Source organism: Plectrocnemia conspersa, unplaced genomic scaffold (assembly GCF_051122295.1).
Source record: "Plectrocnemia conspersa isolate PC_06_02 unplaced genomic scaffold, ASM5112229v1 ptg000014l, whole genome shotgun sequence".
Lineage (NCBI taxonomy): Eukaryota > Metazoa > Arthropoda > Insecta > Trichoptera > Polycentropodidae > Plectrocnemia > Plectrocnemia conspersa.
Window position 1 is genome coordinate 29,984,844 of NW_028277178.1, and position 15,434 is coordinate 30,000,277.

The following is a 15,434-nucleotide window of genomic DNA, read 5'->3' on the forward strand; positions in this document are numbered from 1 at the left end:
GTGTATTTGTTTTATAGAATTCAGGGCTTATGAAATATTTGCAATCAAAATTTTTTTTTTAATATAATTAAGCTTCTATTCATAAATTGAGTTTAATAAAAAATATTTGTTTAAGCAACGTAAATCGTTACTTCATTTCACTACAAAAAGGATAATCATAATCATAACAAATATCGCTAGATACTTACATTTGAAAGGGTATTATTATCCGAACCATTATTAATAAGCCGCTATGAAATAAATTGTTATCGATTAATTAAGTCAATAATGTTATTTTTCTACTTATTTTTAACATGCATAAATATTTACATATACTATATATATATATATACTCTTCAATATTTACATAAATATATTTTTGTAATACATTCTTAAAACAACCAGAGTATATTTATATAATTTTAGTATTTTTACTAACCTTTAAATATAATGATTGATTAACATAAAGCTTACTTTAGGTGGTCTCCAACCGCATCCAGGTAACGGTAATCCGTCTGGTCCCAAAGGACAAGGCGCATCGAGTCCTGGTACTCCTTGTTCTCCTTTATCACCTTTATCTCCCTTTCTTCCACGTTTACCGATCGGTCCCTGCAATTTTATTTAATACTATTTAATTATTATTTTTATCACTATAATTTATATCTATATTATAGGCTTTGAATTAGTCATCCGTTCAGTAACTGATACATTCAGGAGATAATGGTATGAAGAGTAAATTAGCAAAGATATATTTGTATGAAGATTGGATTTGATCAAAGTATGTTTTTTAATAACATAAGACATGCGTGAAAGTGCAGCAATACATACGTTATGATCAATAATATGAGATTATATTAAATAATTCAATTATTAGGGTTATAATATTTAATCCGATAACTTACGGGTTCGCCTTTATAACCCTTGTCACCTTTTGGACCCTAAAAATATATCAGAATATTAAAGTTATGTGATTTAATAATTTATTTTTAGAATTATGCTTTTTAGATAGTGTTAGTTGAGTTAATATCTCACCTCTTGTCCCGGTATTCCATCAGTTCCCTGTAATTAGTATTAATTGTAATGCATTTTTTTTATTAGTTTAGTTAATATGTCAGGATTAATTTTATTTATATTAATACATACTGGCAAACCTGGATCTCCTCGTTCACCTTTTGTACCAGGTTCACCCTGAGCACCCTAAAATATTTATATTATTATTTTGATTTTATTTTATTATAATTTTTAGATTATAAAATATATACCTTCATTCCGTCTAACCCAGGTGGGCCCTGCGGGAAAAAAAATATCATAAGCTCTAAATATTACATTGAAAACGATTTTATTATTATATTGATATAAATGATTTAAGTAAAAATGGATTATAAAATATAAATAGTTTTTTTTAAATGAAAATTTGAAGGAAGTAATAGAGGGATATTTTGTAAGGTGATTACGATTGAAATAAAAAGGACAATAAAATGACAACATGTAAGTGTTCAATTTTATTTTAAAGATTTTTTTCAACGGAGAGTAATTGAAAAAACGAAACTTACGCAGTGTAACATTGATGAGTTTGATTAATATGTGTTAGCATGTCAAACAAAAACAAATAGATATATTCATGATCAAATTAGATAAAACATAATGCAAATTACCGGATGCAAGCATTCAGATTCAACATACGCATGAGAATGATTTATAATAAAAAATATACTAAAACGATTTTGTCGAGCTAAGTAAAACTAAAATATTTATTTTATAAAATGCCTTTATGATTTTATTCGTACTACAAATCTTTTTAAATAATCAATATTTATAACAGGCAATACTATCAGTTATATTTATATATTTAACGTATAAGAGTGAAAGAGGAAGTATTGATAAATAAACAGGAAAGTAATATGTTTAAAATATAATATTGAAATAATCATAAAAGCAACATCCAATCTAAAGTATAGTAAATAATATACAGCAATTCATTATAGAGCACGTGCACTTGCACACATTTATTAAAAATCATTATAATGGAATTGTAAATAACAATTACATTTACATTGAATTTTTCATATATGTATAAATGTAGTAACAATAATTTTATTCTTTAAAAAAAAAGCAATACTTTTAACGATGCTGTAAAACATAATTTATGTTAAAATACTGGCAAATAAATTAAATAGTTTTCCGTGTATCTTATTATTGATTATTTATCAGATACAATTAATACAAAATACGTATTCATATATTATATATATGTACTTCCAAAATATTTATATTTATATATATATTAGATTCACGTTTAAGACAATGTTTATACTAAAATGGTGTTAAAAATTTAAGGGCGAATAAATAATGAGAAATATTTTATATATATTATGAACAAACCTCATGTTAACAATTTTTTTTACATTCCAATATATCTTATATTTGATGAAAAATAATAAACAAATAATTAATATTAAAAAATAAGATATATGGAACTCATTCATAATATTACAATATAAAAAAAACATGATATGCAGATTGGTAATATAAATATTAATAATGGATATAATATACATTTATATTACTATGTGGCTAGTTTCTTATTTAACTTATATAATATGGCATTCGGTTTTATTAAAATTTGTATAATGAAAAAATAATAAAAATAAATTAATTACTATTTCATATGACAATAAATATTACATCTTATATAATAAATATACAATATCATGATATGCAACTACATCATCATACACAAAGTTTAAATTAGAAAATGTATTACAAAATATTTAACTACACAAAGATCCACTTACTTTTTTTTTGAGGTAATTGATTTTTACATAGGCATATTTTTTTTAGCAAATTAGGCTTTTATTGGTGTTATTGAGTATTTAATCAGGCATTGTATCATATATGTTGTATTAAATATTAACTTACACATCTATAATTAATTTATAATGGATGGACAGGATTTTTTTTCAATATTTATATAACACTAAATTATATACTAGATTGGCTCAAAATACTTATTGTACTCGCTTTGCACATCATGAATATTTATCATACAGTTTTCAATACTTAACAAAATATCGAATATTCATACATTTATGTACATATTAATACAGCTATTATTAAAAAATTAAAATATAATATTCACATAAATATAATTTTTTGAGAGAGATTGATTCTTAATTACTAATTTGGCTTTGATTGAATATGATTATTTTTTTATAATATAGTAATATTATTAATAGTCTCAATTACACAAAACATTTTTTTAATGAACATTAAATATGTTAAAATAGAATGAAAAAATACATAATTTATCATAAAAAAGATACAATTTGCGTTTATATTGACTAGTTTTAAGAAATAACATAGAGAATGTATTATAAAATGAAAGTTTCATACCGAAAACTATAATGAAATTGTAACTCTATTTCTTCTTTATATTTACAAAGACGTATTTCACGGTCGTAGATGGATGTTACAATTTCTGTCCATAGCGCGATCTCCTTCCGCCTCCCTAAATTAAGGATTAGGCCGTTCAAATATATAAAGGCACCCATTTACTTTATTAATATTGTTGAACTAATTATAAAAAATATTGCTTATTATATCAATTAATATAATGATATTATATGCACGTAATAAAAAATATATATATTGGATGCATTAGAACAATGAGTGAAACGCAAAATAAACATGAGGTGATTCACTATAAAAATATATGACATTTGTTAATTGTTAATATGAAAAAAATATTAATCCGACGTCAGATAGCCAAATCACCAACAAATGTCACATAAATGCGATTTGAAGCATACAATCACTATCTTACAACTAGCCAAAAATAAACTAAAAATTAAAACAAATAAAAAACATTGATTAGCAACATTCAACACGGATGATACGGGTGTCGTGAGAATTTTATACATATTGAATTATATATTTGTATTCGTTGGAGGTTGACAAAATAAAATTTGATGAACCAAATAAGAAATGTTGATGGAAACAAAATCATTATTATTGGACACGGTTGCTGGTGAGCGAATTGCTTACCATGGGTCCTTGCTTTCCATATTCTCCCATTCTTCCAAGTTCCCCTCTCAGTCCCATAGGACCCTGGAACATCACAATAAACTGCATGAACTTTTACATTCATGCATTCCATCTGCACAGGTTTTCCTTTTTTTAATAACCGAAATTTGATAAAAACACACAAATTTATCCGTAGATGAGAGAAGCGATGAATGTATTACACAAAATATTTTGCATGTGTTAAAGCATGGAATCATCTTCTTTCAGATTTCTTTATATTATATTTAAAATATGTACATTAAATAACTGTGTGATTTGATGAGGTTGAAAGCATCAAGAGAGAATTTGTGCTTTGTTGTTTATTATTAAAATGTTTTAGATATATAAAAAGCAAAAACATATTAGCAGCGTAAATTAAAAATGGCTGTGCATGAATAGAATATCATTATTGTTGTATAAAAAATTTGTAAACATTAAACATTTACCGGCAATCCCATGGGACCAGGTTCGCCTTTAGTTCCTTTATCACCCTAAAATCATATACAAATATTTTAAACATAAATCAAATAAAATAAATATAAATTTGATATAAATTACATACAGTATCACCCTTGCCACCGTTATTCCCTCTTTCACCCTTTATTCCAGGAGGACCTTGAAGTCCAGGCATTCCTACGGGTCCTGGAGGGCCTGGAGGTCCAACGATCTGTAAAACAATCATAATCTTTAATATTTGGTAAAGCTAATTATATTAAATCAATAAGCTATTGCAGCTTACTATAATAATAATCTTATCATTAATGGTCTTACCAATTCAATAGCCTAAAACATAATATATGAAAACACCATGTATGTATATATATACATATATTATATATATCATATAAAGACTCAGTTTTGTTGTGACTTCATCTATAATACATAACGGTATATATATTTCCTAATAATTTAGTGTTTTGCTTTTTACAATTATTTTAAATTAGAGTCATTTTTACTAATAATTTATGACAATATATCAGAAAAGTAACCACAAGAAATGCTCCACATATATTAGATGGCGCAATATTTTATTTGCAGTGTGCACTAAAACGAATGATTTGTGTATTAAAATATCAAAAAATGATCACTAAATAAATATATCTTTATTCAATAAAAAATATTGCATTAAGCAGTGTTTTATCTGTAGTTTGCACTAAAACAAATTATTTGTGCATTAAAATAATAAAAATATTTCATTTGTAGTGTGCAATAATTTTTTTTGCTATTTAACTAATACTATGTAGACTTACTATATATTAATATAGACTATAATTAGTTTACATATATTCATATTTATATATTAATTAGTTTTTGAACTTTTTTAAGATAAGGTTTGGATTTGAACAGCAATTGGACGCTTCGCAACTCTTACAGTGAGTTATATATTCAATAGCATGAATATAACTTATTGCTCATTTTTAAAATTATAATGCACAAATGATTCGTTTTAGTGCACACTACAAATAAAATGTTGCCCAATCTAATATTTTTTGTTTAACATAGATATATTTATTTAATGCTCATTTTTTTGTATTTTATTCCTTATAATTGTTAACATCTATTCTGAAATAAACTTTTATGACTTTGATAGAGGGATAAAATAAACGGAGTCTTACTCGATAACTGATTCGATTGGACAACTGCCCTGAGGGGCAGTACTAGTATGTGTAAGTCTACAGGGCAGTATCAGCAGTAGTTTTATTTCTAGAGAATATTATTTTATCGCCTTTTTATTGTTATAGTTATAATTTATGTGTTTTATTATTATAATCCTTTCCTTGTTCTAAGTGAATTTTTAAATTTAATCTATATCTAAAATTAATCAGTACTCATTTAAGTTGGTTACTCTAGTCACGGTTCTTTGGATATACTGCTCCTGTGGGGTTTGGCGACACAATGGAAGAATAACTACTGCTCGGTGTTTGCGGACCGACAGTTCATAATCATTTCCATAACATGTAAACATATTAAACAGCAAATAAATCTTCTACAGCGGCTAATTTGTGTTCCATTACGAACAGGACTACTACCTATTCACCAAATGTTTTATTTGTTCTAATTTATTTATTTTCTCAGTGATCACATTAATTTTGAAACTGATTCTTAAGGAAAAATGGAGTGTAGTGCTGTCACAATATATATAATAGGTGTTAATTGTTACGCTATTGTGTGTTACGGTGTTAGTTCTTGATAGTTATAATGCTAGATTTATAATAGTAATGATAATCTCTGTACTTACTATTTCTCCACCTAAGAATTCCATTCCCGTGCCATCACCCTGCAAATTCAACAATTAAAATATGATTAAATGCTCTCGGATATTATTGTAAAATTATATATAAACCATATTTAAATTATGTAAAGAATACTTCAGAATTAATATTTACCTGTCTTCTTCTCAATTTCTTATATTTCTGCATCATTTTTGTAGACAGTACCATGAAACAGATTGATTCTTTTAGTATGAAAAATAATTAGGTATTATAAATGCGATTGAAAAAGCATACAGATTCTCCCTTTTCGCCCTTTTCTCCTCTCATTCCAGGATATCCAGGTGGACCGGGTAAACCAGGAGGACCCATAAGTCCCGGAGGGCCGATGTCTCCGTATTCGCCTTTCTCACCTTTCGGTCCTTCCGATCCCTAATACAAGTCTATAATTAGTAATTAATTTTATAATTTATTCACTTCATTTTTGTCAGCATTACTTACAGGAAGTCCTGGAGGTCCTTGCGGACCATGATCGCCATTATACCCATTTTCTCCCGGAACTCCCGGAGTGCCCGATTCACCTTTTTCACCTGAAAGTGTAACAATATCATTATAAGGGCATATATTATATATGAAAATTTACTTTGAGTACTTCAATATCATTTAGTAAAAAAGCAGAATCTAATTAAAATAACTTACCGTTCAGATCTAGTTATTCTTCACCAACATATACATAATCTTGTTAAAAATAAGCTTCTTGCGGTGACTACAGTTATTGGGTGTCCGACAAATTCACCAAAAAAGCAAATCTAATACTAATAATTGTGCATGTGTTGTTATTATGTTATTTTTACTACAAAATGTATATACTGTATCTATTGAACACAAGTTGTTTGATAGATATAGTATATATTACAAAAAATACATAAACAATGTAATTGTAATATATATTATAATATAAATGAATATGAAGAATGATTTTATTGATTCATGCAAGTATCACATGCTGCATTCTACGTACATAATAATATAATATATCATTAAATACTGCATCTTTCTCAACACAGTTGATTCTATTCAATCGAATGGAAGATAGTAACGTTTAAAATGATCTCAGAAAGGAAGAAGAAGAGCGAGCTGCCAGTGCTATATAAATATAAACTGAAGAAGTATCTGATGAAGAGATTTGGAATGATATTCTCATACAGCATTCCATCTTACAGGGTTTACTTTACCCTTTTTCCACGTTTGCCTCTCGCTCCCTTTTCCCCGGCGGTTCCGGGCGGACCGGTCGGTCCAGAATCTCCCTTTTCTCCCCGCAATCCGTCCGGTCCTGAATATTACATCGATGAACACATTCATCCATTGTTAGTTAATATTATAATTAAAAAAAAAACGATTACTACAAGCTGCGAGTTATATATTGTTAAAACAAAAACCATAACCAGCAATATATTAACAAAGTGAAAGCAAAAATATTGATTTATTGATAATATTTTCGCCTTTTTAAGTGATTGTGATTAGCGGTGCACATGTTTAGAAAAGTAACTGTGCTGTAATTAATCTGTGCTAATAAAACTACACAACTGTATACTGTAAGTTTTGTGATGCTTGGTTTAAATATACCTGGAGGACCTGGAGGTCCTGGTGGACCTTCGATGATTCCTGTCGGGAATTGGTCACCCTTTAGAGTCGTAGTTAATCCTCGTTCACCCTTCTCTCCTTTGTCTCCCTGAATGTATAAAGAAAATTAATTAATATTATTTTATATGTGTTTAGAATCAATATTAGATGTGCAAATTTCTTTAATGTTTATATACAAGGTGTGATCAAATAAAAACGACAATTCTTGGTTGAGCTCATTTTATTGACGCGTAGTTTGTGTCGACGCTTTTTGTCACGCTCTAATTTTATTATTAAAAAAAAAATATTTTAATTTTGCGTTAAAAATTGTATAAAGTTCAACGAGGTTGTTAAATGTTGATGTATGCTTTTGATTCTATGAATAGCACTATATCGCATGTGGGTTCTGATGGCTATAAAGCAGTTTTTTTTATATTATTGATTGTATGTTATTTATTATATTTCGATCGCAATACTGTCAATTGTACATTGAATGTGTTGACTTCTTATGTTTTTGATGCAATGCAATAAATTAATATTATTAATTGTATAATAATTTAAAATGTCTAGCTCACATAGGTCTTTTATAATGTTAAGGAATTTTATAAAATTAAATTAGCTATACAAGCGTATCGGTGGAGCAACAGAGCTATGACTCAATAATCAACGGAGAGTACATAACATAAGTATTGAATTATCTATATTAATCAGTCATATAAAACATAATTTGAGTACTTCTTTAGAATATCAGCGCCACACTCAAAAACCAATGGTCATGAATTCTTTGCTGCGTCACATTGCTGGTTTGGCCTTATAGGCCACGAAAGCGGCCAGTAACGTTTTGATACATAAATACATTTTAAAATTTAAACTGGTTAGATGTGAGCAAGTGGCAGCGAACAAGTGTTGGTCAGAAAATTCAAACCATTTATTTAAGGTAAATCTGGTTGCTAATTTATATGATCCTCCTTTTTAGTAGAATTGTTGCAGAGAGTTATTCATGGGGTGTTTACTGTTCTGACCAACGCTCACTCGCTGCAACTCTTTTGTACCTAACCTGTTTAACTTTTAAATCGTGTTTATGTAGCAAAACGTTGTTGAAACCCATTTAATTCTTAATATTTATGAGCTGCTTAAATATTATTGTATTTATTAAAAACATGTTGTATTGTATAAACTCAGCAAAATGTTTTTATATGTATTTATATTTTCTATCAATACTATATATTATATATTTAATTAAGCTAAGACTAAAAGTATAATTATTTTAATTGAGACTAATTTAATTTAATATTGTATGCTGTAATGCTTGTACTACACTCTCTGGAAGGTGTCCGAGCCGAAGTTATAACTGAAGTCAGCCGAGACCTACGACTTCGAGTAAGCGACCACACTGGCGCCAATTTTGAATGCCGTCTGGACGGAGGCCGTAAATGACGTTCGGACGGCGGCTTCTGTCACGCACAACTGGCATATTTGCGTGCGATCGAAAAATGTGCCAAATAATCGCAATTCTTAAATTAGCATATTATTAAAATTACGCTACTGATAATTATAAAAGTTTGTGTGGACACTCACCAATATAATATCAGTGAAAACTTTTCGGTCGTAAATATTTAATTTACGCAAAATCTTTGTCGGCTTTTGCAAAATGCCATAAGGCATAAAAATTATACTTCAGAATACGAACATCACATCTGTGACTATCCTAGAATTTGTCGCTATCGATTCTAAATAAAAATTCATTATGGTGTGACATTTATATAAACCGATCTAGGAAAATACATAAGGATATTCGAAACGATTATTTTAACGTAATCAAGTACCACTAATTATTTAATTTAATATGAAAAAAATATAGTAACGATATCTGTTAAAAGAATATACTATAAAAAATATAATTAATCCTTTTTGGTGCACTAAAATATTCAAAGATGTCAGTAAGAGTCTGTTGAAGTCCCCGATAAGCATGTGGTATTATAACTTGACCACAATGCAGCGCTCGACGTGCGTGCTAACCATAGGACGCCTACGCGCATACTGAAATTGAACCGAGTTACTCGTTCTATCTCAGTTTGCGAAGAACCATATCATTATCTCTCTCACTGTCGTCATTTAACACGCGAGAGAGCGAAAGGGGAAGTATCTCACCGCTCGCGCTCGAAAGGGCAGCTCCGACTTCGATTCTTTTGACTTCGCCGACAATGTTCGGAAGCGCTCAAAGCTGGCCAAGTCGACTGAATTACCCCCACTTTACCTCCCGTTCTCGGTAACCTCGGACAACTTCCGAGAGATTTTAGAGCGGGCAGAACCGAACTCGACCGAAGTAACCCACTATATTCTCCGTTCTTGGCCAACCTTGGCCAACTTCCAGAGAGTGTAGTGCAAGCATAACACTTTAAGCTAACGCCTGTTATTAATAATATACATAATCTGAATAAATAGGTACTTTTAATGAAACGTATCACAAATTAGCTTGTATTTTTAAACCATGAAACAATCGTAAACAGAATTACTAATATAACAAAATTAAAGTCCTAAATGTAATATATATTCTTTTTTTATAAAAAAAAAATTATTTTCACAGTGGAAAATACTAATAAATAGTCTTTGAATAAACTGTATTTAATTTTTTTTTTATTTAAATAATATTTTTTTAAGGTTTATATATATTGTAATGAAAATATATTAATAATTATTCGGAACTAAAGATAGCAATAATTAAGAGCGATTATGTCATATTAAATTTATTTAAGAAAGCCAGATTTTTTAATGAATTAGTCAACAGTAATAACTGCCTGGTAAAGCATTAATTTTATTAAATTTTAATTCATTTCTAAGCAGTAAAATGCTAACTTTTTGTTAAATGAAATAGCACGAACGTATGAAAAAAAGTCATTGTTTCATCGTGTTTTTTTTTCCATAAACATTAAATACATCCACCACATTTAGCAGAATTAGTACACAACATATATTTTAATCATTTTTTTGTTAATCTTGTTAGACCGACACCAATTAAGGTCAATAAGCATTTCTTACGCGTAAACCTGGCAAACCAGGGAAACCCCTTTCCCCGGGGGATCCCATCGTTCCTGGAATACCAGGAAATCCAGGGCGTCCGTATCGAATATACTGCTGAAAATATGATTCATTTTATCGCCAATTGTTCGATTTGATTTTAGTGATATTCATTAAACGATCGTTCAAGTTAATTTATTATTATAATCACCTTCGTTCCGGAAGGTCCGGGCACACCAGTGGGTCCGATAGGTCCTAGTGTACCTTGTAGTCCTCTTTCTCCTTTAGATCCAGGCTCACCGGAAGCTCCAGCACGACCTTCATGTCCTGGTATTCCTTCATTTCCTTGCGGTCCGGGAGGACCTGGAGGTCCTGGTTCCCCAGGTTCACCCTAAATATTATAAAACAAGCGTTATTTCCTGTATAAGCATAACACAATAAAATTCATGCATTTGTATTTTTTAATTTTAAAACTTTGTTTAAAAGTTAAAGCGTGCCATTATAATATACTTACTCAGAGGTGTCATCCTATTTCCAATATAATCGATTTTTACAGATTGGTAAAAATATTGTTTGAATATTCGGAAAATATAACTTTTTTTTTCAATAAAAATGGCATTGCTATTTTAAAATTAAATTTAAGATCTACACTTAATTAATAATTGTCTCTCAAATTGAAGCAGGTAAAAGCATTTCTTATCTAAGTTCAAAACAAGTGATAAACAGTAAAAACTGTCATTAACTTAATAATGCTTTTGATGTAGGTATTGTTAAAAAAGCTTACGTTGTGGTTCCAAAAAAAATCACAATAAATATAAAAATGTTTGTGAGTGTGACAAGTGAAATTTCCGGTTAACATGCGTTTTAATTTTTTGTGATAAAGCAGGAGTGTTGTGAGGATTTTCGACCACTTGGGCCATTAATCACATAATAAGTCACCACAACGACCACTTAAACAACTAAAAGAAAAAACTCATCATAAATTCCCCACGAAAGTTAAGACCTCACACATCACACAACATAATAGAGATCTCGGTAACACAAAAAAACCTTTGTATCAGAGGACGCGCGCCAGCAAATAATGTTTTTATTATATATATGACATTCTATATGAGTTGAAGTAGCTCTTTATAAGAGATTTTTCAATATCTAATAGGTACGACATAGCTTGATTTTAAATTAACATCAAGGGATTGAAATAATCGCAACCCAAAACACATTTTTTAAGGTTATGTGAACTGTTATAAGTGTCTGAAAATTGCCTGCCTCTTAAAGGGTCAATAGAAGTGGCATCTTCCGTCATTGCACGATACGCTAAGACGACTTTAAGAAAGCTACTGGCCAAATTGCGCCTCGTTTGCTCAAGCAGGGCCTCATAGAGAAGCCACACTTTTACATTTGTCAATCATAGCTGATCATAGCTAAGTGGCAAAAGCGTATTGACACATTAGAAATCTGAAGATTTGACTCAGTTGTTCACAAGACGCTGTTGCTTTGGATCCTATCTCAAAATAAGGAGGTACTCTTGAGTGTCACCATTGCGGAGAAGTACTAAACAAGATATTCAAATGTACAACATTGCCGGAAAACAGAAAAATGCCTGAAGAAACATATGACGACAAAGACCCTGAACCATTTTAATTAAAGAAAGATTTATATTCATGCCTAAAAGTAAGAGGCTGCCTCCCGAAAAAATGCGTTAAATCGGATACCAGAGGGCAGTTACAGAACGGAATTTGGAAACGTTTGAAAGACACCACTGATTTACCATTTATTATACTAAAAATCACCAAAAATTATAAACATGCATTATGTGTATTTACAACAAACATACCTTAAGTGTAATAATTGTCTGTGCTGATATATTATGACCTTGGGCTTGTAGACCCTAAAAAGCAAATACTACAAATTTTACTAAAAATAATAATAATAACATTACAAAAAATTCTTTCTAAATAAATTGATGCAGGCAATACGGGTGCTGTACCTAAGGCTAAAACATATAAATGGAAATGGTGCAATAATTAAATTTACAATATACAAAAGATGTGCAGTACGCTACTGTTGAACTGTGTGATAAGTAAATAAAAAAACTCTAGGTATCTACGTTGCTACTACAGCAATACCTTGACGGCTACTATTTCTGCATAGCCAAGAGTACCACCTCGAAGAGTGGTTATAGATCTTTTCACTCCCTGTAAATATTTTACATTTTTCAGCTTTCACAATGTTTCATTAAAAATACATAAATATACAATTTATTTAGTGTTGATTTTTAAGTAAACAATATGTTATTTTAGTTTACCTTAACAGCCGAGAAAACATCGAAGCCGGGGCTTCCTAGTTCACCTTTTTGACCCTTGTCTCCAGGTTTACCCTATAAACATATGAATTGATTATTTTCTCTCGACAGTTTCATTACAATATAATATTTATAATAATTTATATGTAAAGATTTATACTTACAGGATCACCTTTTGGTCCGTCTAAGCCGATAGGTCCCTAAATGAGAAAAAACGATCGAATATATAAAATCTGATGAGTGCTACTTTTACATGTATTGTTATTGATAATCTTAAATAATATATTAAAGCAACCTAATTAAAATAATATGACACAAAGTGTGAATAGAGCAAAGCGAAAATTATATTTTTAGGATAGGTAGAGAATAGAAGTAGAAGCTTGTTGTTGAGTGTTAGTTTTTTAGTTGTTAATTTTTCGCCCTTCATATCATCAGCACTATAAAAATAACTGCTTCCACCTAAAACCGGTAAACGAAAGTTTTTAACAAACCGGAAATCCTGGTAAACCCCGTAATCCGCCAAGTCCCTGAAACACATTAATTTAACGTTTCATATATGTGTAAACGTATAAAACGTAACTGTTTTCTTCTAATTTGTCGAATATAATAATCCATCACCGAAAACGTTTTGTTGTAAAGCAAGATGTTTCAATCAAAGTGAAATAATTATTTTCAGAGAAACTTTTCAAGATGGCTTAAATAAATCATTTTTAATTAGGCAAAGTAATCGGAAATGCGATTCTCAGGAAATTGCTTAAATAAAATATTTATAAAGTATTTTTGTAATATAAATGAACGGAATCTTTTCTTTGAATTTTTCATATTTTTTTTACGAAGTAGTCATATAAAACACCGCTTAAGAAAATTTATCCGAATTTGTGGTGAGATTTGTACATCCATGAGGCACGTACGAAAAAGTTTCTATATCCTAACACAGGAAAACCGAAACATTCTGAAAGTCATTAGAACAAATCACGACGTGACAAAATAACTTACAAGGAAAACTTTCCAAACGGCGCACCGTTGGCAATAACGCGAAATTTGATCAAAAGTATAAAAAACTTGGCTAAAGTTAGTTTGATACATCTTGCAAGGTTATTTAAGTATTATTGTAATATTATCGTGAAGCAATCGCTAATGTTAATAATCTTTTAATAAACTGTTATATGTAAAGGTAACCAAAAGTCATCTATTTTAATATATAATATTGTATTCGTATACAAATACATATTAATATGTTAATTAATTAATATTTTTAAATATTTATTTTTAATATAACAAAAAAAAATAGTTTATAATAATTAAAAAAAAAATGGTTTGAAATGTAGTGATTCAATTTATGCTTTAGGGTTGGAGGTGATGACTTCGTAACCAATGATACTCAGGGTGGAATCTAGTTAGAGTTTTATATTTACAAATGTTGCGACACACGATGTTTTCTCCGAGCGGTGGTGGAGAAGCTGGCGGAGGGATGACGTCAGTAGACGATCTTAAGAGTTCTGATTGGTGTGCCAGCGACAGTTTGTTCTCCGAGCGGTAGTGGAAAAGCTGGCAGCGGATGTGTGAGTGCATGTTCGTATGTTGTCCGCGGACGTCTCTGCGAGCGTCCGCTGGAGTGCTGCTGGTGACTAGTGATTCGTGACTGCCTTCACCTTATCGGAGTCCAAGCTTTAAGATGCAAAGCTTGCTGACCAATCGCAATTATGCAGCGATCATCCAGCCAATCGCAGCAGTCGCTTCTTAGAACGGTGAAATAGGTATACGCATTTAGAAAGCGACGTTCGCTTGATGGGCCTCGTCCAAGGTCGTATTGCATTGCAATGGGAATGTTGTGGATCCGGTGATTTATTATATCCGTGACCGTTTGGCAAGGAGATTGGACCATTTTTGTATTTTTTAATTAAATAACCCTTCATATGGCAATAATGGCTTAATATGGCAATTTTTTTAGCAAAACTTGGGGAATCCAAATATTAGGTTATTCAATTATAAACCCTCATGAAATATAAAAAAATGAAATTATCTCAAAGAAATTTTCACTAGATGATTCACTTCGGAGTTCAAGACATTATAACTTAAACAGATCTGCAACTTTTACTTACTAAGTTAACATGAACTTATATTTTTTACTTAACTAAGCCGACTTAACTATATTAAAGCTCGCAGAAGCTGCCGCTTCTCTCTTCACGGAAAACTTCACGTACAACTAAAGTATACAAATTGTACTTGATGATCTCAAT

The 15,434-nt window shown here is 30.0% G+C and overlaps 1 protein-coding gene across 32 annotated transcripts in view; it reads right to left on the reverse strand.

The window, feature by feature from the left end:
* The window catches only part of LOC148226764 (uncharacterized), a 240,267-nt gene that overhangs the window by 4,324 nt on the left and 220,509 nt on the right, over positions 1-15,434 (reverse strand). For 2 of the 32 annotated variants that reach the window (XM_088203853.1, XM_088203834.1), the window contains exons 5-24: positions 13,686-13,721; positions 13,359-13,394; positions 13,198-13,269; positions 13,019-13,087; positions 12,727-12,780; positions 11,104-11,283; positions 10,914-11,009; positions 7,878-7,983; positions 6,753-6,841; positions 6,549-6,683; positions 6,429-6,455; positions 6,281-6,328; positions 4,604-4,708; positions 4,488-4,532; positions 4,024-4,086; positions 1,242-1,268; positions 1,123-1,176; positions 1,012-1,038; positions 882-917; positions 454-588 (exon numbers count right to left, since the gene is read on the reverse strand). In XM_088203853.1, coding sequence (XP_088059979.1) covers positions 454-588; positions 882-917; positions 1,012-1,038; positions 1,123-1,176; positions 1,242-1,268; positions 4,024-4,086; positions 4,488-4,532; positions 4,604-4,708; positions 6,281-6,328; positions 6,429-6,455; positions 6,549-6,683; positions 6,753-6,841; positions 7,878-7,983; positions 10,914-11,009; positions 11,104-11,283; positions 12,727-12,780; positions 13,019-13,087; positions 13,198-13,269; positions 13,359-13,394; positions 13,686-13,721 — 1,440 coding nt within the window. Of the gene's footprint in view, positions 1-453; positions 589-881; positions 918-1,011; positions 1,039-1,122; positions 1,177-1,241; positions 1,269-2,499; positions 3,488-4,023; positions 4,087-4,487; positions 4,533-4,603; positions 4,709-6,280; positions 6,329-6,428; positions 6,456-6,548; positions 6,684-6,752; positions 6,842-7,486; positions 7,585-7,877; positions 7,984-10,913; positions 11,010-11,103; positions 11,284-12,726; positions 12,781-13,018; positions 13,088-13,197; positions 13,270-13,358; positions 13,395-13,685; positions 13,722-15,434 lie in introns of those variants that run through there. The other 30 variants (XM_088203845.1, XM_088203839.1, XM_088203857.1 and 27 more) reach the window with 28 other exon arrangements.